Source organism: Canis lupus, chromosome 5 (assembly GCF_011100685.1).
Source record: "Canis lupus familiaris isolate Mischka breed German Shepherd chromosome 5, alternate assembly UU_Cfam_GSD_1.0, whole genome shotgun sequence".
Classification (NCBI taxonomy): domain Eukaryota; kingdom Metazoa; phylum Chordata; class Mammalia; order Carnivora; family Canidae; genus Canis; species Canis lupus.
Window position 1 is genome coordinate 57,564,009 of NC_049226.1, and position 26,261 is coordinate 57,590,269.

The 26,261-nt window shown below is 53.7% G+C and overlaps 1 protein-coding gene and 1 long non-coding RNA gene across 9 annotated transcripts in view; one reads left to right on the plus strand and one right to left on the minus strand.

The window, feature by feature from the left end:
• PRKCZ (protein kinase C zeta) overlaps positions 1 to 25,737 on the plus strand; it is a 101,379-nt gene extending 75,642 nt beyond the window's left edge. For 6 of the 8 annotated variants that reach the window (XM_038537676.1, XM_038537678.1, XM_038537677.1 and 3 more), the window contains 12 exons: positions 313 to 391; positions 1,431 to 1,483; positions 4,067 to 4,255; positions 7,319 to 7,416; positions 15,997 to 16,083; positions 17,472 to 17,607; positions 17,740 to 17,827; positions 19,492 to 19,611; positions 20,307 to 20,386; positions 20,682 to 20,771; positions 24,635 to 24,750; positions 24,850 to 25,737. In XM_038537676.1, the coding sequence (XP_038393604.1) occupies positions 313 to 391; positions 1,431 to 1,483; positions 4,067 to 4,255; positions 7,319 to 7,416; positions 15,997 to 16,083; positions 17,472 to 17,607; positions 17,740 to 17,827; positions 19,492 to 19,611; positions 20,307 to 20,386; positions 20,682 to 20,771; positions 24,635 to 24,750; positions 24,850 to 24,937 (1,224 nt within the window). In that variant the 3' untranslated portion in view covers positions 24,938 to 25,737. Of the gene's footprint in view, positions 1 to 40; positions 199 to 312; positions 392 to 1,430; positions 1,484 to 1,893; positions 2,039 to 4,066; positions 4,256 to 7,318; positions 7,417 to 15,996; positions 16,084 to 17,471; positions 17,608 to 17,739; positions 17,828 to 19,491; positions 19,612 to 20,306; positions 20,387 to 20,681; positions 20,772 to 24,634; positions 24,751 to 24,849 lie in introns of those variants that run through there. The other 2 variants (XM_038537681.1, XM_038537682.1) reach the window with 2 other exon arrangements.
• On the minus strand, positions 13,590 to 15,973 carry LOC119871893. Its single transcript, XR_005359796.1, has 3 exons — positions 15,918 to 15,973; positions 15,023 to 15,113; positions 13,590 to 14,210 (listed from the first exon to the last, which is right to left on the minus strand). It is a non-coding gene; the product is annotated as an uncharacterized LOC119871893 (long non-coding RNA).
• Positions 25,738 to 26,261: the final 524 nt, after the last annotated feature.

A 26,261-nucleotide genomic window follows, 5' to 3' on the forward strand; every position in this document is an offset into this window, starting at 1 on the left:
TGCTGTGACATCAGCTCCCCAGCCTCTGTGATGCAGCACTGCGAGGGGGGAGGCTACCTAGCTTCATGCACAAATGCCCCATTTTTAAAGCACCGCTGGAAAGGTCAGAGCCTGAGGTGCCCTACCACAGGAGATGTTCCTGTGGACCCTCCTGTCTCCAGTGCAATCCGGTTAGAGGGCGCATTCTTGAAATACATGGTAGGACATGTGCCACAATGTGTACGTCCCAAGGGGCGGTTCTAGAAAGTCACAGTGTCTCCAGAAGCCACATGGTAATACCTGCTGGTCCCTTTGTCACCCGTGTCTCTGCAGGATACTGTCATGCCTTCCCAAGAACCTGCAGTAGATGACAAGGACGATGTGGATCTTCCTTCTGAGGACACCCATGGAAGTAGGGGCTGCTTTCTTCCTGCCGGTGGCACCCGGGCTTTCTGCCTGCTGCTTGCCCCCTCTCTCTGACCACCAACCCCTTCTAGCCCCCATCGCTCTCCGAGGGTCAATATCAGCCAGCGCGCACCTCCCTGTGGGGTCAGGGACGTCTCGGGCCTCCCATCACCCCCCAGGCAGAGCCGGCAGGGCGGGGCAGCCTTCCCTAGGCGCTCACATCTCACAGCGTGGCTGCCGCAGGAGTCCAGGACGGGCATTCTCCCTCACACCAACTTTGGGAGTTCTGGAAGGCCCTGCCTGGGGTGGCCAGCACGGCCAGGCCCTCCCATGGGTGGGCTGCTGCCTAGGCTGGTCTCCATGGAAAGGCATGCTGTCAAATTGTTTCTTCAGTTTCTGTGAGATTTTTTTGGTGAGGAAGAGACTTTTTTTTTTAACGCTCAGAAGCATTTGGAGAAAGATTCTGAATACTAGTTGGACCAATAGCCCCACTCTGAGCTCCCAAAGCGTGTGCACTATTCAGAGCCTGAGCCCTCACATGGTCAGTGTGACCTGTGTGCCCTGAGAGCCCTTGAAGGATGAAATGAGACCGCAGAACATAAATCACTTAGCACAGTACCTCACACAAAGGAGGCTCCTAAGAAACAACAAGCCACCCACGTATCCACTCATCCATCCACCCATGCATCCATCCTTCCATCCATCCCCTCTCCCACCCACCTGCACACACTGAGAACAACATCTGGAAGGCTAGACACTGAAATCTGGTGAATAATTACTTCCAGGTGAATCACTGAGGAAAACCCGTCACAATCACAGGTTCCCAAGCTCTGCCCCAGAGGTGTACAGTCAGATGTGGGTGGGACCAAGAAGCACGTTTCCTGAGGCCTCTGGGTGAGGTGTGGCTGCCCGTGGTCCAGCCTGAGCGCGGCTGGCCTAGCTGGGCTGCTGGTGTCTGTGACCAGTGAGGGGCCTCAGGATCCCTGTGTCTCAGGCTGCAGTCCTGACAATGCCTGCAATGTCCACTTTCTTTCTCTCCTCACTAGTTGCTTACATTTCTTCAACCCGGAAACACGACAACATTAAAGATGATTCTGAGGTGAGTCTATGAAATGGCTCATTAGTTTCCAATTTTTTTTTAGAAGTTTGTTAGCTCATTTTTGAGGAAATTATGGAAATTTCAGTATAAACAAGGCAGGTTTGAGAGTTGTCACTCACTGCAGGTGAGGGTGTGGTCTGTGGACCTCAGGTGGCACCGGCCAAGACTTCAGGGCCGAGTGGCACGGAGTCTCCAATATTTAATGCAGAAGGACTCTCCAAGCTATTAGGTGTGGCAGACCTGAGCTGTTGCTGCATCTTAGGTGTGAGGACACAATGTCCGTTGTACTGTTCCTGGCTCTGTACAATTGGAAGATGCAGTGTCCTGGGGCAGGGGACTCACTGACCTCAGAATCTGCTTTTGTCAAGTTGGATAATGACCACACCTTTCTGTGAGTGTACAGAGAGTGTTTGTGTGCATGCCCAGCCACACCTGGCACATAGGGAGCCCTCCGCAACACCCATGGTCGGTGTGGCTCTTCCCACATCAGCACAGGGTGGCCTGGGCTCCCCAGGGGGCTGCAAGGAGAGCCCCGCTTATGTGCTTCGAGAACAGGTAATGAGGCTGCTCCCTGGGGAGTGGGTCACTTGCTTTTTATTGTCTTAATCTCTTGCTTGGCTGCAAGCGTCTGCAGGGCTCCGTGTGGAGGGATCACCTGTCATAGTCTGGCCTTTGTCCTGAGTCGGGCAGGTTTATGGCCAGGTGGGCCAGGGTCAGAGGTATATTGGTGGATGCTCACCAGATTTGCTAGTAACTTGATTCTCCACTCACTCCCAAGGCTCAAATGCCTCCATTTTCTCCAACTACTTTTTGTATCCTGTCACAGGAGGAGTGTCCCATCCCTGGGAAGTTGGTACCTCATGAAGCAACAGGATGCTGCTCCCGCGGTCACTGCCCACCCGGGCCACAGGGCCCTCTAGCTTTGGTGGATGGGGTGTGCAGTATGGAGAGCTTGGTCTGTTGGGGGCAAAGAGGAGAGGGGTATGTGCAGCCCAGGACCTGGCTGCAGAAGGATGGGCTGCTGCCTTGTCGTAGCTCAGTCTTGCTTGGGGCACATCCTCTATGAATCTTCCAGAGGCTGCTCTCTGGGGCCCGGCTGTGGCACCATATCTGCTGTGGGTTTGGTTTCCCCAGCACCCCCTCTGCCCAGATGGTGGAGTGGGTCCAGAGCTGACTCTTGAGCTGCAATTTTTGTGAAATTTTATTTGCATAAAACCCTTCCTTTATTTGTCTTTTGTGCTTTTTCCACATCACTAAGCAATTCTCCAGTGCTTGGGGAACACTGGTCAGGTGCCCTGCAATTCCAGTCAGTCCTGACGCCAACTACCTGGAGCTGGCATTGCTCCCACAGGAGCCTCTCAAGGGCTCAGGCCCATGAGACTGCCCCCCTTCAGGTGCCACTTGCAGGCCAAGTGGTCACCTGTGCTTCTGACCAACCAGCTGTAAATCAGGTTCACATGACCCTTTCAGTGGGTTCTTTTAGTTTGCTTGAGCAACTCACAGAACTCAGAGAAACATCTTGCTTAATAGATTTCTGGTTTATGATAAAAGGATGTAGCTCAGAAAGAACCCAAAGGAAGAGCTGCACAGGGCCAGGGATGGGAAAGGGGACAGAGCTGCTGTACCCTGTCCAGGCTTACCTCCACACGTTCACCCACCTGAAGCTCTCCAGATACTGTCCTTGGGGATTTGTTAGGAGACTTCATAATAGGAGCATGATTGGTTTAGTCATTGGATGGTAGAGAATGGGCTCAATCCCCAGCCCCTCTCGCATCCCTGGAGGTCAGCGGGTGAGACTGAGTTCCAAGCTTCTCACCCTGCAGTTGGTCCCCCTGGCAACCCCTGAGAACCTATCCCCGTCTTTAGGTGGCCTGGAGCTTCTCCAAAGTTGTCTCGTTAAGCATAAACCCTGGGATCGTGATTTGCTCCTTCTGTTCTGGGAAAGCCCTCTGCTGCCTGTTTGTCTTCTTCCCCAGATTTGGACCAAGAGGTTCAGTTTGGCCTTGAATGTGTGGCCAGCTCTGGGTGACAAGTGAGGCATATGAGATTGTTCTCTTGAGTGAGGAAGTCCCACCAGCTGGAGTTTGCAGCCTCTGTCCAGAACTTCAGAACAGCCCTACCTTGCAAGGGCCAAAGCTTTCCCAGAGTAACTGACAAATGTCCCCTGGCTTTTCTACCTGGCCATTCTGTGTCTGGGACATGTCAGCACTTAGTTACCTCCTGCCCACACGAGAAATAGCCTTACTGGAAATAATCCATAGGAGGGAAGCTCCTTTTCCTAATTGGATCATCTTTCTCTTTCATTTTGTGTTTCCAGTAGCCCTTGCTCAGGGCATGGCCAGGCTTTGCAGACATCAGCTATCTAAACTCCATAGCCCCCAGGAGAGCCCTGGGTGGATGGGAGGTTGGCCCTGGGCACCCACCTGCTCATGGAGTGGCCAGGGTCTGAGAATGGTGGGTGTGGGGTGGCTGTGGGGTCAGGGCCGTGAGCAGAACTGCACTCTGAGCTCCAGGGCCCACTCGGGGACATCAGCCTCGCCTGGGAGGAGTCTTGTTATTTTGCACTTTCTCTCCTGTCCTCAGGACCTCAAGCCAGTTATCGATGGGATGGATGGAATCAAAATATCTCAGGGGCTCGGGCTGCAGGATTTTGACCTGATCAGGGTCATTGGGCGTGGGAGCTACGCCAAAGTCCTCCTGGTCCGACTGAAGAAGAACGACCAGATGTATGCCATGAAGGTGGTAAAGAAGGAGCTGGTGCACGATGATGAGGTGAGTGCAGGCGCCGGCTCGAGCTTCCTCTCTGGGGTCTTCATCCTGGCTTCCAGTGCTTCTTTCTTCCAATAGAAGTAAAATGCACGTAACAAAACTCATCATTTTAACCATATTAAACTTCACGTCCATGTGGCCTTTGGTATCTCATTCCAGATACCTTCATCCCCCGAGAGGGAAACACCATGTCCATGAGCACTCAGCCCCTGGCACTGCTCATCTGCCCTCTGTCCCTGGACTTGGCTTTTCTCGACATTTTGTGTAGACAGAATCACATGCCAGGTGGCCTTTTGTTTCCAGCTTCTCACTGAGCATCGTGTTTCTGAGGTTCAGCCCCATCGTGACTTGAATCAGAACTTCATTGCTTTTTATGCCTGAATAATATCCCATTTGATGAACAGCCCACATTTGGCTTCTCTGTTCATCTGTCAATAGAGATTTGAGTTGCTCCCACCCTTGGTGCCTGTGAGCCATGCCGCCATGAATGTTCACGTGTGAATATTTGTTCAAGTCCCTGTTTCCGGTTCTTGGGGGATTTATCCAGGAGTGGAACTACTGGGCCACAGGGTCATTTATGCTTACTATTTGAGGAACCACTGAGTGGACAGCAGCTGCTTGTTCACATTCCTGCCATTAGTGCAAGGGCCCCAGTTCGGTGCACCCTTTCTTTCCAGGCAGGGCTGGCTTTTTTCTTCTTGTGATTATCACTCTTGTGGTGGGTATGATCTGCCCTCATTGTGGTTTGATCCACATTTCTGTGCTGACTAGGGTTGTTGAGCTGCTCTTCCTGGGCTCCTTGGCTTCGTGTACTTTTGGTCTTTTTCTTTCTCAGTTGAATGCAGATTCTCTCTCTTAGAAGCAGAGGAAGGACTGACACATAGATAGCAGTAATGCTCTTACATTCAGGCCCCTGTAGCACATGAGGCAACTTGATGTCCGTGGGCCCAGCAGACCACAGGAGGGTTTCTGGCCTTGGCCCAGGTTTATGGTTTGGAAGGAAGAGCTGGCGCTGAACTAGAGCTTTTACTTGCCCTACCAGCAGGATGCATTTGTGCAGTGCACAGACTGCCCAAATGGCCCCTGAGTGCTGAACTCATAAGTAAGTGGTGGTACCCATGCCTCATAGCTGAGGAGACTGAAGCTCAAGAGGCAGTGGCTTGCTCATCTTCAATGCGGGTCAGCAGTACTTCAAGATGATTCCAGACTCCCATACTGGGACCCTGGCCAGCTGGAAAATTAGTACAGTGTCAAGTTTGTAAAACTGAAAGAAAAGGCGTTCAGGAGACACTGCTTTGGTTCATACTTGGCATCTTCAGATTGTCCCCTGTGGGCCAAGATGTGGAGGTGGGACTTTTAGGTGATCTCTCAAGAAAAGTGTGACTCTGGGAGTCAGTGAGTGGGAGTTTGTATGTGTGTGTGTGCGTGTGTGTGTGCACACATGCATGCACATGTCTGATCGTGTTGTGTACATGTCCATGTGTGTATCTGTGAGACCCCGGTGTCTGTGGCCATAAGTCTGGGCCATGGACAGGCTGTAGGGGCACTGCAAAAATATATGTCCACATCCTAACCCCAGGAACCTTTGAATCTGAATTTATTTGGAAATGGGGTCCTTGCAGATTATAAATGAGGATCTTGGGGAGATCATCTTGGATTATGTGTGTGGGCTCTGAGTCCAATGAGAGGTATCCTTTTAGAGAAAGGCAGAGGGGGTGCCTGGGTTCAGTCCGTAAAGTATCTGCCTTTGGCTCAGGAAGAGAGAAAGACAGAGAGTTGAGACAGATGCACAGGGAAACCATCGTGCTGATGGAGGCCCAGAAGAGGCAGATTGTCCCCCCTTGGGGCTTCAGAGGGGGCGTGGCCCTGCCGGCACCCCAGTTGCAGGCGTCTGGCTCAGAACAGTGAGAGAACAAGTTTGGATGTTCTCGGGCCCCAGTCTATGGTACTTTGTTAAAACAGCCCTGGGAGCCTAGCTGGCAGGAAGGAACAACTACGTGCAAACAGGTGACCCTGGTGGCATGACTCTGTGTGGGAGGGGAGGGAAGTCTCAGCCACCCACCAGGGTTTTCACCTGAGTGCCTGGGTTCACAGGTGGCGGAGGCTGGCTGGAAGCCCTGTTGAAGGCTGTCTGTGCCATGCAGGATGCCCCGTGGGGCTACCAACCGGCCATTGCATGAGCTCGGAGTCAAGAGATCAGGGAGAGGCAAGGCTGGGAGTCCTCTGCATGGATGGATGGCTCTGAAGCTGGCCCACCCAAGGGGTGTCTTGGGGGGTACAGGGGGCTCCTGAATGAGCCCACAGAGGACGAACCCCACTGAAACCTGTGTATTTGTTCCTGGACACCTTCAGAGGCAGGCAGCACTTCTCCAGATACACCCCTTTCACTCTTGCTTCTCCACCCCTGGGAGGAGCCATTTAACTCATTCAGCTCTGCTTTCTGGGTTGGAATGGAATCAAAGCTGTGGAATCATGACTCTAAAGTGACTTGAATTTGCAGCTTTCCCCAAATTCCAGCACCGATTGGGAGGGAGACAGCCCTGTGGTAGGACTGGTGCTCTAGAGATGGGCACGGGACATGGAGAAATCTGCTTAAGCATCTGTCCCGTTTCCTTGTGTCTTAAGTGGAGGTGATACCAGCCCCAAGGCTGCCACAGGGAGCACATGAGACAGTACATGGAGAGCCTGTAGCTCAGAGGCCAGCACACAGCTAGTGATGGTGATGGAGACAGTGACAGATGGCGTTGGTGTTGGTGGTGGTGATGGTGGTAATGGTGGTAATGGTGATGATGGCGATGACAATGATGTTGGTGATGGTATTGGTGTTGGTGGTAATGATGATGATGGTGGTGATGGCAATGATTGTGATGGTGATGAACGTGATAGTGAGGATGGTGATAGAGATGGGGATGGTGGTGATGATGTATTTCTTAATGGGCACTTTCCTTTTCCTGTCTGCATTGTCTGCTTACAAGCAGAGGTGAGAGACATTTCTCTCTTGCCTCTCCTTCTCGAGGATGAAGAGTATTCAGGAGCCTCATTAACACGCCCTGGTTTCTATTTCAGGATATTGACTGGGTACAGACAGAGAAGCATGTGTTTGAGCAGGCATCTAGCAACCCTTTCCTGGTCGGCTTACACTCCTGCTTCCAGACAACAAGTCGGTAAGAAAAAGAGCATGTGTCTAAGATTCTGCTGGTTTCTGAATTGAACTGCACGGAAGCTGAGTAGGCATGAGGTTTCCACCATCATAGCAGGGTTCTCTCAGTTGCAAGTATGGGGTTTTTTTTTTGGCTCATCAAACTAACTTTGTTGTTCTCATCAGCTGATGTTACATCAAGAAAATTTTATGGATTTGAACCTAAATTATTTCATTGCATTTATAAAATATTTATTGAAAACATCCTACTGAGTACAGGCATAGAAGCCTTGGGTTAGGTGTTGGGATGCCACGGTGGGCAAGAGGTGGATTTCTGTGTTCATGGATCTTAACCAGTAAGCAGAATAAATTAAAAAATACCAACAACCTCACTTAATAAAACTTTATATATATTGGAATCCTACTGTTTTAAAAGGCTTGAAAACTACTGGTTTAGGATAGTCCATATATATTCTGTTTAGAATTCTTTTCACCCAGTTGACTTGAACTCACCCAGTTTGCTTATTTAAAAAAAAAATACCAACTATATTCAGTGTTGAGGTCCTCAAGACCACCCCCAGGTTCAGTGATTTAGCAGGAGAACGCATAGGACCAGCACATAGTAGAACTCAAGGTTAAGATTTCTTGCCGTGAAAGGGTATGAAGCAAAATTGGCAACGGGAAGAGGCTCATGGGGTGAAGCTGGGGAGAAACAAGGTGGGAGCTTCCAAGAGTAGCTCAGCTCAGCTGTAAATCATCCCCACGTCCACCCTCAACTCCCTCCTGACCTTCATCCCCTCGCCCACCCGTACTGGCTGCCACCTGTGTGGCACAAGCACCAAGGGATAAATGGCCTTTCCCCCAAACCTGTAGATGTTCCTTCCACTGAGCTCACTGATACTACCTCCCTGATGTGTTTCAGGTTCCTCCCTCCTCTCTGGTCAGAACCCTGGCCACAGCCTCTCGGGGGGCATCCAGTCCCTGGGACTCCCCAGGCTGCCAGATCCCCCGTGTTACAGTTAAGCCATTTTGAAAACACAGATCAAAAGTATCTTTCTCTCGCTTCGAAGCTCCTCTGATTACTTTCCCCATTGCTTCTGGGATACGATCTGGGCTCCCAGGCATGTGGACGAGGTTGCTGTGACCAGGCTCTACCCTGGTGCCTCTGCTCTGCCCACCTTTGTCATGCCATCAGGTGGGCTCTGCTCCTCCTTCCTCCTCTCCTGCTTCAGAGATCCCGGAAAGGTCTGGCAGTCACATTCTCTCCATGCCTCTGTTTAGTGCTGACCACTGTCCCTGGGAATTATGAATACACCCAAGGGAAGACAACCCATCCCAGCCCCTACTTCCTGAATGGTGAGATTCCAAAAGACTTGATTTTCCTGGATGAATTCATGGGGGTCTGGATGGAGAGGCATCAGACTTTCGGCCTCATTCCCATCTGCCTTGTCTAGAGCACACTTTCTGCACCCGGAGATGGACTACATATCATGTTCCCAGCTTTGTTAAATAGAACCTAAAAAAAGTGGGTCTATCCGTTGTTTCTGTGTGATCCCTATGACACAACCACAGGCCACTCTGCTTTTCCAAGCAATCGTTTTAGAAGATTGGTTTACGATGCTCATGAGGAGAGTCCACGTCCCAGAAACAGCTAACATAGACACCAAGTTTCTCTTTTCACAGGATCTGTCTTCTAGAAGCACCGAACACCTGGTTAGTCAAGATAGGGCACCTCTCCTGGGCCTGTTTGACCCCAGCTATGTGTGTGTCTGTCTCCCCAACCTGGTGTGGGCTCCAGGTGTCTTGTGCCATGAGCATTTGGTTAATACCTGACACCTTGTAAGCAGTCACGCTGTTTAAAGAATGTTTTTTTAAGGTACAAGTCTGTCCTTGGTACAAGTAAAAGGGAATTCATGTCATATTTTATGTGACTCATTAATCAGTGAGGGCTGCAGATGTTACAAGCAGCTGGGAGGAGCCCAGGAGCCCAGACACACATGCATGGCGGGGAGAGCCGGCTGCAGGGCTGGGGCTGGGAGCCATGATGTCCTTTGGCAGATGGGCTCTACTGCTCGTCTGTGGACAGGTGTCCTTGGCGTGGCTACTTACAGAGTCGGGAAGTCTGAACAGCCCACGGAAATGGCAGGGAGGGGCTTGTGCATGCAGCCCCTGGTTCTTCCTGACAGCAGCACAGCAGAGGGTCAGGGCCACCTCTGGGGTGCAGATCCCAGCCCTTCTCTTGTCAGCTGCACGACCTCAGGGTGACCCGTGCACACCCCAGTCTCCTGGAAACAGGGAGCAGCAGGGACACCACCTCATAGGGTCACTGCAGGGATTAGTAAGACATTAAAATGTTGACAGCAAGGCCCAGCTCGTGGCGAACTGTTGATAGACATGTGAGGGCCTCTCTCTGTGTTGGTGCCAGGCCTTTGAACAGGTGAATCGCTGGCACTGTATCTGGGCCCCAGGGACCAGGAACATCCCCCACCACAGCCGGGTGGTAGTTAGCACTGCGCCCACCAGCCCTCACAGCCAGCAGGATACCCACAGGGATTCAAGTCCTGAAACATGACGAGGCCTTGGCAAGCAGGGGTGGTGCAGCAGGTGCTGGGACAGGATACCTGGAGCCCCGACTGCCAGGGGTGCACGCGGCCACTACATAGGCTGCTGGGCTGTGGGAGGCGCTGCAGACTCTGTCTGGAGTGCATCACCCCAAGGGGCTAACCACAGGCCTGATGCCAGGGTCGGGGAGCCCATCCTGCAGAGCCTGCAGACACCACGAGACCAACAACTGTGGAGCTGGGCCTGTTGCACAGGGGTGGCTTTGGGTAGATGTCTGCAGAGCTTGCTGTGAGCACGGTCACTGGCAGGGGCCTTGGGGTGAGGAGAAAGAAAGATTTTTCTCCCCGCTTCAAATCCAGGGCCCACCGGGGTTGGCCACATTCTGTGCTCTTGGCTACATAGACTCCCCAAGTTTTATGGCTCAGTACTAATGTCATCACAAACAGCACAGAACAAGTGCAGTGGTGTTTTTATCACAGAATCCACATCTGTGCCCTGGAAGAACCATCCTTCGCAGCTACACAGCCCATGGTTCCAAACAATGGCCGCAATTAAAATTAACTACAGAATTGCCAAAATGGAAACTGCATCTGTTTGAGCTATTCTGGGGAAAATGGGCTACAGGTTGTAGCTGAAATGACTATTTTTAGCATGCACACCCCCACCCTCACCCCCACTAAATTGTAGTTTGGGGACATTTTTTGCACTTAGCGTGACCTCAGATCACAGATGAGCAAGCTGCCGTTAAAATGGTTAGCTTACTCCTCTGAAATACAGCCTTTTAACTGTGCCTCGATTTATCGTATTACAGTGATTTCGGGTGGAATGTGCACTCACTCTCTCAAAAAGAACAAACCTGTTACGCCCTTGTTTGTTTATGGGAGAGCTTCACGGGCTGCCTGTGACTTGGACACAAGTGCTTTGTTCTCGGTTCAAAGTGGTGTCTAGACACTAAATGCCCCTTTGCCAGTGCTATCCTGTGTTCTCCTTTATGAATTGTACCTGAAGACTTGACTGCAGCCCCGTAGAGACTTCACCGGGACCCAGTAGTGGTAAGCGGTCATCCTGAAGCTACCCATGACCGTTCAGGAAGCAGGGGAGCTGAGGCCACAGTGGTATTCTGCTGGGGACGCCTACTGCCCAGCCCCTAGGAGGGTTGGCAGGGTAGGGTCAGAGCATGGGCACCCCCCCACCCCCCACCCCCGCCATCAAGCCTGGAAGGAAGCCTCAGAGCAAAGCTGAAGATGGTGTGTGTTGCCGGGTGGCAGGACTCACCAAGCAACATCGAGGTGGGGGTGCTGGGGGCGGAGGTGGGGGTCTGTGCACAAGATCCAGGGGATGCTGGGGTCAGCGGTCAGCACGTGTCCGGTGGGGGGTTATGGATATGGTGGCCACCGGAGGAGGTCAGGCCTCAAGTGGAGTGATGGTTAACGTGCTGAGAGGCAGGTGAGCAGAGCCACAGCCAGGTTGATCCCCCAGCAAGCTGCGCCCTGGGGGGCTCAGTGGGAGGGCACGCATGCGCTAGAACCATTGGAGACCTTGGGAGGACCAGTGCCCGCCCCTTTGAGCACATGAGTCACTGCACTTTCACAACACAGTAAATTTGTTAGTCATAATTTAATTGAAGCCCAGAATAGAAGGAGCAGACATTGAGTGACAGGCAGCAGAGTGAAGGGGAGGGCAGGGGGAGTCACCTGCAGGCTTCATTCTCCCAACAGGGGAGTGGTGGCCGCTCCAGAGCCCCCAACTTGCCCACGTTTCATCAGGATCGCCTAGAGGGCTAAGATTCAGTCCCAGCCCTCAGGCTCCATCAGACAGCTCAGCGTGGGGGGCATTGTGGGGCTGTAAGATTCTCTGTCCCGAGGGGCCTGTGACTCCTGAGGCAATTAGGAGATTTCAGGGGGTTCACTTTACTTTCGCAAGTACTGGTCGACCACGCTGCACTTAGAAATGCTATGGGTGGCCCTGAGTAGTGGCGAACGCCCGAGGACTGGCCTCCTGTTGCTGGGGACCATACACCACTCCTGAGTGCAAGCAGGAGGTTGTGTCATCCTCATCCAGAGGTGACTGACTGCCATGGAGTCAGGACAAGTGGGGGCAGGCACGTTACTGCCGTGTGCTTGGAATGGAAGAGCATAGGTGCGGCCATGCTGCACAGTGTCCTGGGGCTGTCCCTATAGCACATGGTGCCCCCTCTTCCTCACCCAGGACAGGCCTCTGGCCGGGGTCACACCCCAATGAATCCTGCAGCTCCTTTTTTCGAGGAAACTGTCAGGGCAGAACTGAAATTGTGCTTTTGCTGACTATTATGGGACCTCAGAAAACACATAAAAGAATAGCTTTTTTAAAGAACTTTAGGCCAGGGATGCCTGGGTGGCTCAGCCGTTGAGCATCTGCCTTCAGCTCAGGGCGTGATCCCGGGGTCCCAGGATCGAGTCCCACATCAAGTTCCTCGCAGGGAGCCTGCTTCTCCCTCTTCCTGTGTCTCTGCCTCTCTCTGTCTCTCATGAATAAATAAAATCTTAAAAAAACAAATAAAAATTAAAAATAAAAAAACCTTTAGGCAATTTTATTTCTATTCTTATTTATTTTAAGCAATTTCTATGCCCAATGTGGGGCTCACATGACCCCAAGATCAAGTATCTCACATTCCTCTGACCAAGCTGGCCAAGTGTTCCTGCTCAATTTTCAAATCAGGGAAATGCCAAGGAAGAGGTACCTCTGTGGACACCCAATGCCCCGGGTTATTACTGTCACCATTTTGCTTCTTGTTTCTTTTTGCTCTTTACTTTTTGACGTGGGTAAAGTTTTCATCATGCAGGGTCTTTACTTCCTACCGTAATGTCTGTCTCATTTCCATGTGCGGTCCTTCCTCCCAGCAGGGTGACCAGCAGCACACATGTGGCTCCTACATCAGCCTGGTGCCTTGGTGCCTCGTGAACTGGGAGGCAGTTCTCCTGGGTTTTTGGACGTGCAGTTAGAATGTCTATAGGCAGGAGGTTACCCCTCCCTTCCTGCTCACTTGTCTCTCTGATGACATGGCCCGTGCCTACCTTGTGTGGATAGTGGGTGGTAGTGGGTAAGCCTGGCCTCTCCCTGACCTCGTGGGAACATTCTGGTGTTTGCACTGTGAATGCACCACCGGCTGCTGTGGGCAAAGCAGAACCACATGGCCCTCTGAGTTTTAGGCAGCACTGGCATTTGCCATGTGCAAGAGGTTGTGGGAGGCTGGGGACAGCAGAGACCAGGGTCCCCAACGATGGTCCTGTAGCCATCGCTCTAGGTTCTGGATTCACCTTCCTCATCAGGTACCAGATCTGACAGTGACTGTGATCCTGACAAAGTCATTTATATACACGGTGCATCCATTTTCCAATCTGTAAGACAGGGAAACACTAGACCTTCTCTTACGATTACAAGGTTAAACATTAATGAACAGAAGTGCTGAGTATATGGCCTGAGGTGTAGTGAGGGCTGCAGAGGCTGCTGTTTTCATTTTGTGTATTGTGGTCAGCACTTTTCCTCAAAGGACCAGAGAATAAATATTTTCACCTTTGAAGACCACACAGCTTGTGTCAGAAGTGTTTACTGTGGTGCACAGGCAGCTGTACACAGTTATATAAAGATGGACATGTGCAGTGTTCCAATAAAACTTTATTTACAAACACAGGTAACAGGCTGGACATGGCCAGCTCTGAGTTTATAGTATCACCTCTCGATCTGAGCATGCTCTGTCTACAGCATCAGTTTTTCCCTCTGAGCCAACGTGTGGAGGAGGGTGTTGTAGGTCCTTGGTGCTGGGAAGCAAGTCCACACACGGGTCTCAGGCTGCGGTTCTGTGGGTGCCCTCCTCTGCTTGCGATTACTTCTCCCGTCTGGGTGACCAGGGTCAGGGCAGGGTCAGAAGTGACCTGCTCCACAGCTGGGGTTCCTCACTTCCTGGTGTGACGTACAAGCGACTATGGGAGAATCTGGCCAAGTCTGGCCATCTGAGTGTTAGGGGCAGCCCCGGGCCTCTGCTGGACCCGCCACTGCCTCCATCTGTATTGGGCGTGGCCATATGAGCCGGGGATCTGTGGGTGAAAGGACACGCCCACGCCCACACCATGCCATGAGCTGCTCACGTGCCAGGCACCCATGAGCAGGGGGTGGTCGCCGCGCACATGGCAGCCAGTGCTGAGTCACAAAGCAGCGGCATCACGTGGCTCTGGTGCAGTTTTGCTCTGAAGAAATGTCAAAAGTAGTCTTAAGGTTTATCTGTAGACCAAAAAAAAAAGGAAAGAAAGAAAAACCCCCAAAAGCCATACATCTGTAGCTGCCATGGAAAGAAAACTGAACTCGTCCACTGTGACTGGGGCTTGATCACCTTCTCAAAGTGAGCAAGTCCTTTGATGAGTGAATTCCCTGGGACTGAGAACTGGTCTGGCTATGCCTCCACCTGCATTCCCACCATGGGTTCTTCCCCTGGGTAGAAGATGACACTAGCTTTGCTTTTTCAATGTTCCCTTAATGTCTTAGCTCCCTAATGCTATGGATATTTCCCCCCAAAATCAGTGTGTTTTGTTATTTTCTCTGGAACTGGCGTCGGATTTGTCCCTGATATGGAAAGGCCCTGTCCCCTGATGTCACCACAGCTGGGCCAGCACCCCGTAGGTGATTCCCCAGGAGTGTGGCGTCAGGGTGCACAGTTCTCCCCTGGGGGAGCAGGTTCTGGTAGCTGTGCTGACTGGGGGCCTGATTCCTGGTCATCGTGGAAAACCTTTGTCTTGTACTTTGAGGTCACCCTAAGGGTTATAAGTAATTGCCTTTTTTTTAAAAAACACTTTAACTCTTGGTTAAAGAGTTAACCAAGGTCCCTTCACAGGGCTGGGGTGACCCCATACCTCCCACCAACAGAATTGGATGTGCTGTCGAGGGCAGATGATAAATGTTTTCTATCTCACGTCTGCTATGGCAGGAACGCCGCCACGCACAGCAAGCATGTGAATGGGCATGGCTCTGTGCTCTGAAGCTACAGATGCAGGTGAATCTGAGGGGAGGTCGAGTTTTCTGCACCCTTCCGCACATACCTTCTAGAGACAGGAGCAGAGGCAGGGCCAGGGGGTCGCAGCTGGTCGCCTGGGGTCCAGTTCTGTGTGTCGACAGATTACAGGTTGTTGCCTGTGTAAACATGTATGTGAACCTCCGTGAGTGAGCACGGCACCTGTGACCCACAAGCCATCCCCATGAGCTGCCTCCAACAGCGTATTTCTAGAAGATCATGTGTGAATTTAGTTGAAAATGGCATCTTAATGAACACGAGAAAGATGTCATGCAGAAGGATCCACGTGGTAGAGTGTTTGGAGACTGGGCTCGCGTGTGGTCCCAGTTCCTTAGGCACAGGGGTCATGCAGGGTCACGCTGGCCTGCTCTGGGCCCAGCCGCCCCGCCTTCCCCTTGCCTCCAAGTCACCCCTGCACCGGGACCATCAGTCCAGGCTCTAGCCCCCCACCTTCTTTCGGCCCCCGATGTCCGGACCTCTGTAAGCTTAAGGCAGTCCTCAGCGCCACAGCCCCCTCCAGGTCCCCTGGGGTCCATCCAGACTCAGCATCTGGAGCAGTCACTCGTTAGACATGGCCACCCCCTCACCTGGCCTGTGCACCCGTGCACCTGCCCCCCCCCCCCAGGGCCCTTGGACTCCAGGGTGGTCCCCACAGCTCTGTGTCCTGCCCCCACCTCTGCCTCCATGGGGACAGCACTTGCTCCTGTGCTGGATGACATGAGTGGCCCAATGGGAGTTGTCCTGCGTTCTGTCAGTTTCCCCACATGGGGATCAGAAGTGAGCACACCCGGCCATGGGCAGGGTCTCTTGACATCCCCAGCAACCTGGGTTGTGGAGCCTGACTTTTCAGTCAGGGCTGTTTTCCTCGCCGGCCTGGGACGGATCAGGTGACCCCAGTTTGGCCTCATAGGAGGAGAGCTGACCTGCCAGCAGCCGAGCACGGTGGTTCCTGGTTGTGGGGCTGCACAGAGTCTCAGCCCCCACTGCCCTCTCTCCCTTCAGGCTGTTCCTGGTCATAGAGTACGTCAATGGCGGGGACCTCATGTTCCACATGCAGAGACAGAGGAAGCTTCCGGAGGAGCATGCCAGGTGGGTGCTGGGCTGCTAGGCGGGCAGTGCAGGCTGGGTTGGCAGGTCCCCTCCTGGGAGGCTGGCAGTGAGCTGGAAGAGAGATGGAGTCTGGGGGCCATGGCAAGGATGCCTCTGACCCCTGCAGCGTGGCCAACTCCAGAGCAGCTCAGGGTCCTACGATTTGCGGGTCCCCTGAGTTACGGGGTCTCAGAAACGGCCTTCCTCGGCCCCCAGAGCAGGATGACGTGTTGCCCAGAGAAGTGGGTGCTTCCTGGGAGGGTGTGCACAGCGGCACTGCACATGGTTCTGCCTTTTCCCTGTTTCCAAATGAGAGCAGCGGTGGCAGAGGGGGGCACCCATTCGGATTCCCCTGCGGAGCATTGGGGCTGCCATTTCTGGTTCTGGTCACACAGGCAGAGCAAGACACAGGCTCTCTGAGAGGAATGGCCTGTTTGTGTTTAAGCGCCACCGCCTCCAAGGCCCCAAGTGGTGACTACCACTCTGCTCCTTCCTGCTCCCCATGCTTTTCCCTGCTCCTCCCCTCCTCACTTAAAACAAGTTCATGCAGTTTTTTGAGTCACCCTAGATCGTCTCAGGGGAAGGCAGAGCTCACTCCCCACATGCTAGCGCTTTCTTTTTTATTGTGGCAAAATGGACAGAATACAAAATTCTCCATGCTAGCCATCGACGAGTGCACAGCTCAGCGGCACAAAGCACATTCACACCATTGTGCAGCCATCCCCACCGTCTGTTTCCAGAACTTTCCATCTCCCCAGACTGATGCTCTGCCCATGAAACACCTCCCCCACCTCCCAGCCCCTCTGGGGACCTCCTGAGTGGAATCCTACAGCATCTGTCCTTCTGGGACTGGGTCATGTCATCGAGTGGAACATCCTCATGGTCCACCCATGTCACAGCAGGGCTCAGTAATACCCCATCATGTGTAGGGACCGTGCTTTGCTTTTCCGTCCAATCTACTGATGGGCACTGGGGCGGTCTCCACCTTTGGCTACAGTGAATGGTGCAGACATATCCTCACGACCCTAGATCACATGTTATTTCTGTGTTTAACTTTCTGAGGCACCTCCACACTGTCCCCATAGTGGCTGCATCCCTTTGCACTCCCAGCGGGGCACACTTGCACCAGCTTCCCCATGTCCTCACCAGCACGTCCCATGGTCCATCTGTCTGTGAGTGGCCACCCTAGTAGGTGTGAGGCAGTCTTGATTTCCATCTCCCTGGCGATGAGGATGCTGAGCGTCTCCCATGCTTGTTGGTCCCACATGCTTGGCAGCAGAGGACAGCGGGGCGTCTTCTGGGAGGGCCTGGGCTGGTGGTGTCCCCCCAGTTCTGCCCACACGGGCCTCCCATCCATGCTCCTCCTGGGTTCTTTCTGCTGCCCCCAGATTCTATGCTGCTGAGATCTGTATCGCTCTCAACTTCTTACATGAGAGAGGGATCATCTACCGGGATCTGAAGCTGGACAATGTTCTCCTTGACGCCGACGGCCACATCAAGTTAACGGACTACGGCATGTGCAAGGCGAGCGCCCTGGCCCTGAGCAGGGGCCCGAGTGGTCAGAGGTGCTGCCACCCGGTGGCGCCATGGCTCGCGGGGTGGGGGCAGGTAACCAGAGATTATCTTCCCTCCTGGTAACGAACTTTATCCCCACAGGAAGGCCTGGGCCCTGGTGACACGACCAGCACTTTCTGCGGAACCCCAAATTATATCGCCCCTGAAATCCTGCGGGGGGAGGAGTACGGTGAGTGGGGTGAGCGGGGCTATCCGGCAGGTGGGGGCTACTTGCTGGCAGAGCAGTTGGATGGGCTTGAGGACGACCATGACCCCTGGAGGCATTGTCTTCTCAGGAATGCGGTTGCCCCAGAGCACAGGGGGCCAGGTGGACCTGCCTGGGGCTGACCCTGCCTGGGGTCCTGGCCCAGTCATCAGAGTGGTTTTATTGACCGAATTACACCTCAAATACACCGAATTACACCTCACACCCCTGACTTTGTTCCCAGCCCATCACCATCTGCCTCAGCCCCCATCTGTCCTCCTGGGTGTCTGCTCAGGCATCGCCTGGTGGAGGACGCAGGGTAGGATTCCTTTGATCAAGGAGCCCTAAGGGGTTGATAAGGAGGGAGAGGCATGCGAGGCCCCTGAGTCTGGGTGTGCCCATTTGATGTGCTGCCGGGAGAGACCAGGCAGTAAAATAAGCAGGCAGGCGTAGGTTAACCCATCTGCAGCCCCTGCAGACAGTGGACAGTGCTTCTAGTTCTTTGCTTTCTTTGGGTCTGAAACGAAAATGAGATTACTGTGTGTGCACGTGTATGTGGTGTGCATTTGACACGTGTGTGGGGGGTGCATATTTGTATGTGCTTGTGCATGTGTGCTGTAGTGTGTGTGGTCCATTGCATGAGTGTGAAGTGCGATGTGTGATGCATGCCTGTGCATGTGTTTGCACATGTAATATATGTAATGCATGTATGATGCATGTTTGTACATGTGTCCACTGGGTGATGTGCATGTGTGCAGGCATGTGGTGTGGGGTGTGTGTGATATGTGTTTGTACATGTGTGCACTGGGTGGTGTGCATGTCTGCAGGCGTGTGATGCATATTTGTACATGTGTGCACACCCCACATACTCTTGTGTCCTAGTGATTTCAGTGAAGCATGTCACAAACACACCACCAAATATTTTTAAACATTTTCTTTGCCATTAAAGTGGAGACTGGTTAGGCAGGTAGGTCACTTGCCCTCTCGGGTCAGAGGTGCCCGTGAAGCTGCTATCCCAAAGTCACTGAGGAGCCAGATGAGGAAAGACAGGTGGCAGATGGCAGACCAGGCTCAAGCGTCTAGTAGCTTGCTTGGGATGAGATTTCCCATGCAGGATGGGGGTGACTGTTCCAGAAGGCCTGAGGGGCTGCAGATACGACTGCAGCCAGGACCTCCCACCCCTGTGTGCAATAAAATACACCCCAAAACTGTGAAGGCAGGAAAATCTGGGAAGGAATGTTTACAGCCTTGGAGAAAGGGATTTTCAAGCTTAGCCAAAGGAGAATGAAAAGAATGGTTGCCCAACAAGCTCACTCAGCTTCGCGGTTCTGCGCCGTCAGAGGTACCACAAGCAGGATTAAGAGGCCAAATGACAATCTGGAAAACCAGCAAAGTGCCAGCAAGAGGGTTAAAGGCCCTGATGTGAAAACAGCTGTGCAAGCAGTCAAGATAAAAAAGACAAGGGCCCTGCGACGGTGGGCAGAGGGGAGGCCAGGCTGTGGGGGGATGTCAGGGTGCCTAGCCCAGCACTGGCCAGAGCTGTGCCGGTGGCTGCATCCCCCTGCCTCCCCACTGAGGCCAAAGCGGGCTTGCCCTATGGCCGAGCCCTTGCCGACTGCCCGCGGGCCGGGCCTGTGCCATCCCTCCAGGATTCAGCGTGGACTGGTGGGCACTGGGCGTTCTGATGTTTGAGATGATGGCTGGGCGCTCCCCGTTTGACATCATCACTGACAACCCCGACATGAACACAGAGGACTACCTTTTCCAAGGTGCGTGGGCCACTAGGCATCTCCCCCAGGCTCAGGTGCCACCACCACCCCCACCCCACCGCTGGGCAGGGTTGTGGATGGAAGGAACCTAGGCTGGTCCCTGCATTGCTGCAACCGCCTATCCCCCGGGGCAAGGTCAGCCAGCTCTCAGGGAGGCAAAGTCTGGGCTAGGACAATGGGAGCTGCCGCGACATGGGAGCGGATTCCTCTGGGTCACCAGGAGTCACCAGGAAATCCAGCCTGTCTGATTCACCCAGACTCCTTCCTGCCCCTGCCAGCTATATGCCCTGGAGGCCGGGTGGGCGGGGGCCACCTGCCAGCACGAAACCCCTGCTCCGGGGCCAGAATTCACCGCCTCTGGGACACTGGTGCCCAGGACACGGTGGTCCCCTCGGCGCCCTCTGGTGGTCATGTGCGGAAGCGCCCTCGTACGTGAGGATGCTGCTGGCTCACCTGTGATTCTGAGCACGTGTGAGCACGTGCCCATCGGTGGGTGGGGGACCCTCTGTGGGGGAGACCCTGCTGGATGGAGAGAAGAGAGGCCAGGGCACTAAAAGCGCCCTGGCCGCTCCTGCTCAGAAAGGGTCTCGAGAACCCTGCAGACCGCCCAGCTCCTTCAGCGGCTGGGCAGAGCAAATGCAGCGGGAAGCGTCCAGAAGCGACGAGACTTCTCACCAGGGCCCCAATCCTTGCAGTAATCCTAGAGAAACCCATCCGGATCCCCCGATTCCTCTCCGTGAAAGCCTCCCACGTCTTGAAAGGATTTTTAAACAAGGTACACCTGTAGCCGCCGTGAGGGCCGTCCCGCGTGTGACTACCTGGGCTGACCAGGGTGGGTGTTTCCAAGGTCCCCTAGGGGACACCTGGGAATGGGGGTCACTCTGCCTTCCTATTTGATGTCTGTCCTGTGAATCGTCAGTCTTTAATCATATTTGCTAAAATGTGAGAAATTAAAGAGAAATTTAATAAATTTGGCTCATGGAGGGAAGGAAAGCTGGGTATCCTCTTGCTGTGAATTGGGGCTTCTTTGTTGCATACTGACTGGTCCCTGTTTGAACTTTGATCCCTAGGACCCCAAAGAGAGGCTTGGCTGCCGGCCACAGACAGGATTTTCTGATATCAAGTCTCACGCATTCTTCCGCAGCATAGACTGGGACCTGGTAAAGCACGGGAGACCCCGAGGGAGGGCTGGGAGTGAAGGTATGGTGGGTACTGCCCTCTGCCCCTGGGGGTGACCGGGAGACTCCCCTGTGATTGATGGGAGCGTGAGGGGCTGTGAGGAGGCCCTGGGGAAGGTGATCCTGCGAGAAGCCCTGCCTGGGTGTCCCTGACCATATGGTCCGGTGGGGACATCCTTGATCTGTGACCACATCGCCTGGTTGATTCTGTGCAAAATCCACTGGTGGGAGCTAGCCTTAGGTGTCATGGTTGGTTTTCCAAACCTGCCCTCCTTGGGCCTGTCTGGGGACGTGGCTAAGCGTGAGGTATACCAACCCTTCCTGCTGCAGCACCTGCTTCCTGGTACTAAAACAAGATTGAACTGAATTGGTTTCAAAATATGTAAATGGTTGCAGAGTTCCTGAAATATAACCTTTAAAATGTGCTCCCCTGGGAAAAAGGAGATTAGCTAGCTAATTAAGTAAATGTTGGACTTTAGCTCAAAGGAGATCAAGACAAAGCCCCACTCGGGCAGTGTTGCGTCTCCCTCCCCGGCCCCGTGGGCAGAGCAGCTCTCATCCATTCCCCCTGGCCACTGTCACTTCCCACCACAGGACTGTCACCTGTGCATCTGTGGGGACCCAGGGCCCTGGTCAGGGCCAGGAGGGTCCTCAGACCATGCGCCCACCCCACCTACACTCAACCCCATCCAGGCTCCTGCTGGGTTATTTCAAAACAGTCCAGCATCCTGTCCCTTGGAGTTATTAGAATAACATTCAGACCACAGGTACTTTTTAATTAAGAAAAAGATTTTGAGTGGCTCCTGGTCACCTGGTTGTCTCCATCCATGGAGCGTTGGCTCTTGGTCTCCGTGACCTGAGTTCAAGCCCTATGTTGTGTTTAGAGCTTACTTCAAAAAAAAAAAAAAAAAGAGAAGAGAAACTGATCTTGGTCCACTCGCCTAAGAGAGACGAAATCTAGATCTTGGCTGGCTTCTGTTACCTGTACAGTTTGGGACACCTGCCCTGGAGGAACCCCAGGAGGCCCATACTGAGCCTCAGTGGTTCACACATTGACTGACTGAGCCCGTGGCAATGCATAGTGTCCTCTTCCTCCCCACCCCTGCAGATTTAGGGCTCTGCACGTTGCAGCCCTGGCACCAGCTAGGCAGGTGTTGAGCTGGACAAGGCCTTTGTAGATGCTGTGCCCACCACCCTGGGGCTACAACCTGATGTCAGTTCTCAGGGAGCCCTCAGTGGCCTGGGGTGCCATGTCCCGTGGGCAGCATCTGGTCACTTCCAGTCTCCATGCATCCCTGCCAAAAACCTTGTTCTCAAGTGAGGCCTGTTTCCTCTGATCAGAAGAGGAAGGATGATGGCATGGGTATGAAATGATAACGTTACTCTTTTACGGGCAGTGTCCACATTGATGAGCCATATCTAGACCCTATTGGGCCAAGGGAGGTGCAGGTAGTCTCCAGGGGCCTGGGGGTGTGTGAGTCCACCCTTGGCTCCGCCAAGTGACATCCTGCTCAGCAGCTGCCGTTGGCCATGGGAAGATGTGCCTGAGCAGAAGCATGTGTGCCATGTGGAGGCATGTGGGGTCCAGAGCCCAGTGCCCAACACTGCTTGAGGGGTGGCTGTCTTCAGTGAGAGGGATGTGCAGATAGTGGAGGGGAAGAAGCGCTTTGATAAAACAGGTGCTGGGGGCCCTCTGCCCTCACAGGGCCCCACAGGGTGGCTTCTGGGATTCCTTCCCCACCGCCACAGCCAGGAAAGCTGAGTCCAGACACTCTGCTTTGCACACGTCCTGTCGGGCTTCATCACCCAGAGCTGGGGAAACAGGGACTAGTGAGTATGAGAAGCCCTGCTCAGAGACACTGCAGCCACTTGTTACCACCAGGCTGGGGCTCAGGCCCTGGGGTCATCCTGGACCCTGCTCTGTGTCCCCCACCCAGTCCTCAGGGACTCGGCCTCCAGGGCCTGGCCTCTCCCGCTCCCAGGACAGGACCTGCTTCTGCCTTGCCAGTGGTGGCCTCCTCTGTCCAGGGACCTCCTGCCTCCTCTCAGGCTTCACTGAGCCCCCAGTGCCCCCAACACACTGCAGGGCTGCCCTCCCGCCCCCTTCAGGCCCACCCTGGCTGCCATGCTGAGGCCCTCCCAGTATCCTCTTTCCACGCACACTGGCATGGCCAAGCGGTGGCATGTCCCCCCAGCGGTGCTCCAGGTGACACTGTTCTCATTCACTGTTTTGACTGAGGAAAGGAGAGGACTCGTGAGACATGAGATGTGCTCAACGGAGGCTGAGCAGCCTCTCGCCCTTAGGCCAGAGGACAGGCCGAGGGATGAGGGGTGGGCCTGGAGGAACCCAGGGAGCACCAGCTCTGCTTGCCACTTGGTCTGCTGGGACTTGATATTTAAATCAAGATAGGGAAATAGTTTAAGAGATGCCCTCCCTTCCCCCTTTTTATCAGAAAACATTTTATGCAAAAGAAACGGGTAATTGAGTATAAAAGGTGAGAAGCAACAGAGACGGATCCTCAGTCCCCATGCACACGGGTGACCCAGCTCTGTCTGCAGGAACAGCCCGTCCTCACCACCACATTCCCCTTCTGACTCCCCTCAGGGATGGTCTCTGCCCAGTGACCAGCTACCAGGCGGCCCATGTCCCTGTGCACATCGGGTGGCTGGCAAGAAGGACCCCGTGTCCTCTGCATGTCCAAGTGGGGTCCATACGTATCACATTCCACTCCCACTCTCCTCCTATTGTTGTAACTGAAGTCATCACGTTGGCCCTGGATAGTTCCATGGCTTGTACAGAGATGTGCAGAAGCCCCATGTGGGCAGGCATTTCCGGCCCTGCAAGCAAAGGGGTACCCCGAGGGGGGGCTGGACTGCTGGCCTCACACCCCTCCTCACACTCCCTGGCCTCAGGTGTGGCTGCATGGCAGGCGGAGGTGGGGGACCCGTGTCCCTCACTTACAGCTCAGGGTTAGTTCCTGGGAACGTGCCTGGGCCAACAGTGCAGGGCATAGAGCTGGGGAAGGATAGGGGGGAGGCTTGAGTGTCACAGGAATGGAACTAGCAAGCCCTCACCATCCTCACCTGGGTGACATGCCGCCAGGGGATCTCTGTCCCCTATGCGGTGAGGTGGAGATCGCAGTCTGGATCCCGAGAAGCCCGTTTCCTGCCTGATAAGCATCCCCTTGTGATTAGAAACAGGCTCAGTTAGCGTTTTCAGGGAGGAAGGTCTTGGTGGGATGGAATCTCAGCCAGCACTGGCATGGGCAACGGCGCCCCTGCCGAGTCCAAGCTCCGTTATGACCAGGCTCCAAATTCTAAGAAAGAAAATCTCTTGAGACCATGAGACCAGCCTCGTTGGGTGTTGGGGCATGGTTGCGGGGTGCAGGGTGCGAACCCCAGTACAGCTCTGTCCCAGGTATGGGCCTATGCAGCCAGTGCTGCCAACATTTATAAACTCAGGGTTGTTTTTTTTTTTTTTTTTTAAGATTTATGTATTTGTTCATGAGAGACACAGAGAGAGAGAGAGGCAGAAACACACAGGCAGAGGGAGAAACAGGCTCCATGCAGGGAGCCTGACTCAGGACTCCATCCTGGAAGTCCGGGATCACACCCTGAGCCAAAGGCAGGCGCTAAACCGCTGAGCCAACCAGGGATCCCCTAAACTCAGGGTTTTACTGGCTTCAGATACATTTTCCTAAACTTTGTGTTTAAGGGAAAAGAAAACTGTCTCCAAATACACCGAGTGTGTTCTTATTCCATTCTGTGACTTAAGTTCCTGCAAAAACCCAGATCCCGTGGAGAGGACAGCCAGCACCACCTGACTTCTTGCCTTTTCTTCCCAGTTGGAGAAGAAGCAGGCCCTCCCGCCATTCCAGCCCCAAATAACCGACGAGTACGGTCTGGACAACTTCGACACCCAGTTCACCAGCGAGCCCGTGCAGCTGACCCCAGATGACGAGTAAGGCCTGCCGGGGGCGGGCCGGGGGTTGGGACACCCCGTCTGCCGTTTGCCCTATCCAGGGTCTGACCCCACTCCCCATGCTCTGCCTGTGCACAGGGACGTCATAAAAAGGATCGACCAGTCCGAGTTTGAAGGTTTTGAGTACATCAACCCGTTACTGCTGTCCACCGAGGAGTCCGTGTGAGGCCGTCTTCTCTGTCATGGACACGTCTGTGAATGACCCCTTCACTCTATCCTTAACTACAGCGCATGCATGCCAGGCTGGGCGCAAGGCTCCAAGTGCGGCCAGGGAGGGATACTTGCCGCCGACCCCGTGGACGGGGGCGCCAAGCGGGCGCTTCTCATAGCGGAACAGTCTTGCGTCTGGGCCCGCGCGGCCAGCTTTGTGCTGGAGGAATTTGCTTCTTGTGCCTGCGCCGCGGACAACCCGCGGTGACCGTGTCCAAGGGAGAAACTGCCCCACGATTTCGAAGGTGCACACTTTCCACAGAAACAGAACTGACCTGCTCCGCCAGGAGAGTTAGCCTGTAATGTCCTGAGGAATAAAATGTGCCCATGATGTCGAAGCCGTCCTGGTGCCTTTTTTCCGCGTGCGGCACCCACCCAGCGTTGCAGGCGACAGCCACATGGGAGGAGCCCGAGTGGGCGGGGTTGTGCGCTGAGTCGAGGCTGGGAACGGGAGTCCGAGTGCCCACAGAGAGGCACTGCGGTGGAGAATTGACAAATTTGGGACATTTTCTCAATCCCAGTAAGTTCCCACGTTTGTAGTTAGCATGTATGTCACACCAGTGCATCTGCAGCCCCCACAGTGTCACCGACCATGAGGAGACCCAATCCTGGATTCTAATGCTGCTCACTGAAGCACCCGGATACCAAATAAAGTAAGAAATTGGAAGACGAAATCTGCACAAAATATCTCTGAAAACACTAAGCGGGGCAGCCTATGTGACCTCTTGTGTTATGTATTAAATCTTCGAAAAAATATTTTTATTGGTAATAATGATGCTCAGAATTAGAAAATTTACAAAGATCTGTGTATGAGTGTCCCAGCCTTAATAATCAATCTAGAATACCACAGACACCCTGCATGCATGTTCCTGACTGCACACTTCCTGCTTCCCGCAAGCAGCACAGGGGACACACATCACTCCGTCACCCTCCTTGCATCAATGCCCAACCACAGGTTTTCTGATTCTCTAACCCACTAGGTGTAGCTCGAGCAGCAGGCAGAGTGCAGATCCCAGCAGCAGGACCTGGGATCACACTCCTAAGCCAAAGTCAGATGCTCAACCGCTGAGCCACCCAGGTGTCCCTAACGACTTATTTCTAATAAAAGTAGGTGTTTTTGGGAAGCAGCAGTTTTGGAAAGCGTTTTTAAAAAACAGGTTTTATTTAGAGCAGTCTTAGGTTCCCACCAAAATTGTGGGGCCACTGCAGAGATTTCCCATGTGCCCATACCCCCATGTACCACCACCCTCACCGCCAGCCTCCCCTCCCAAAGCTATGTG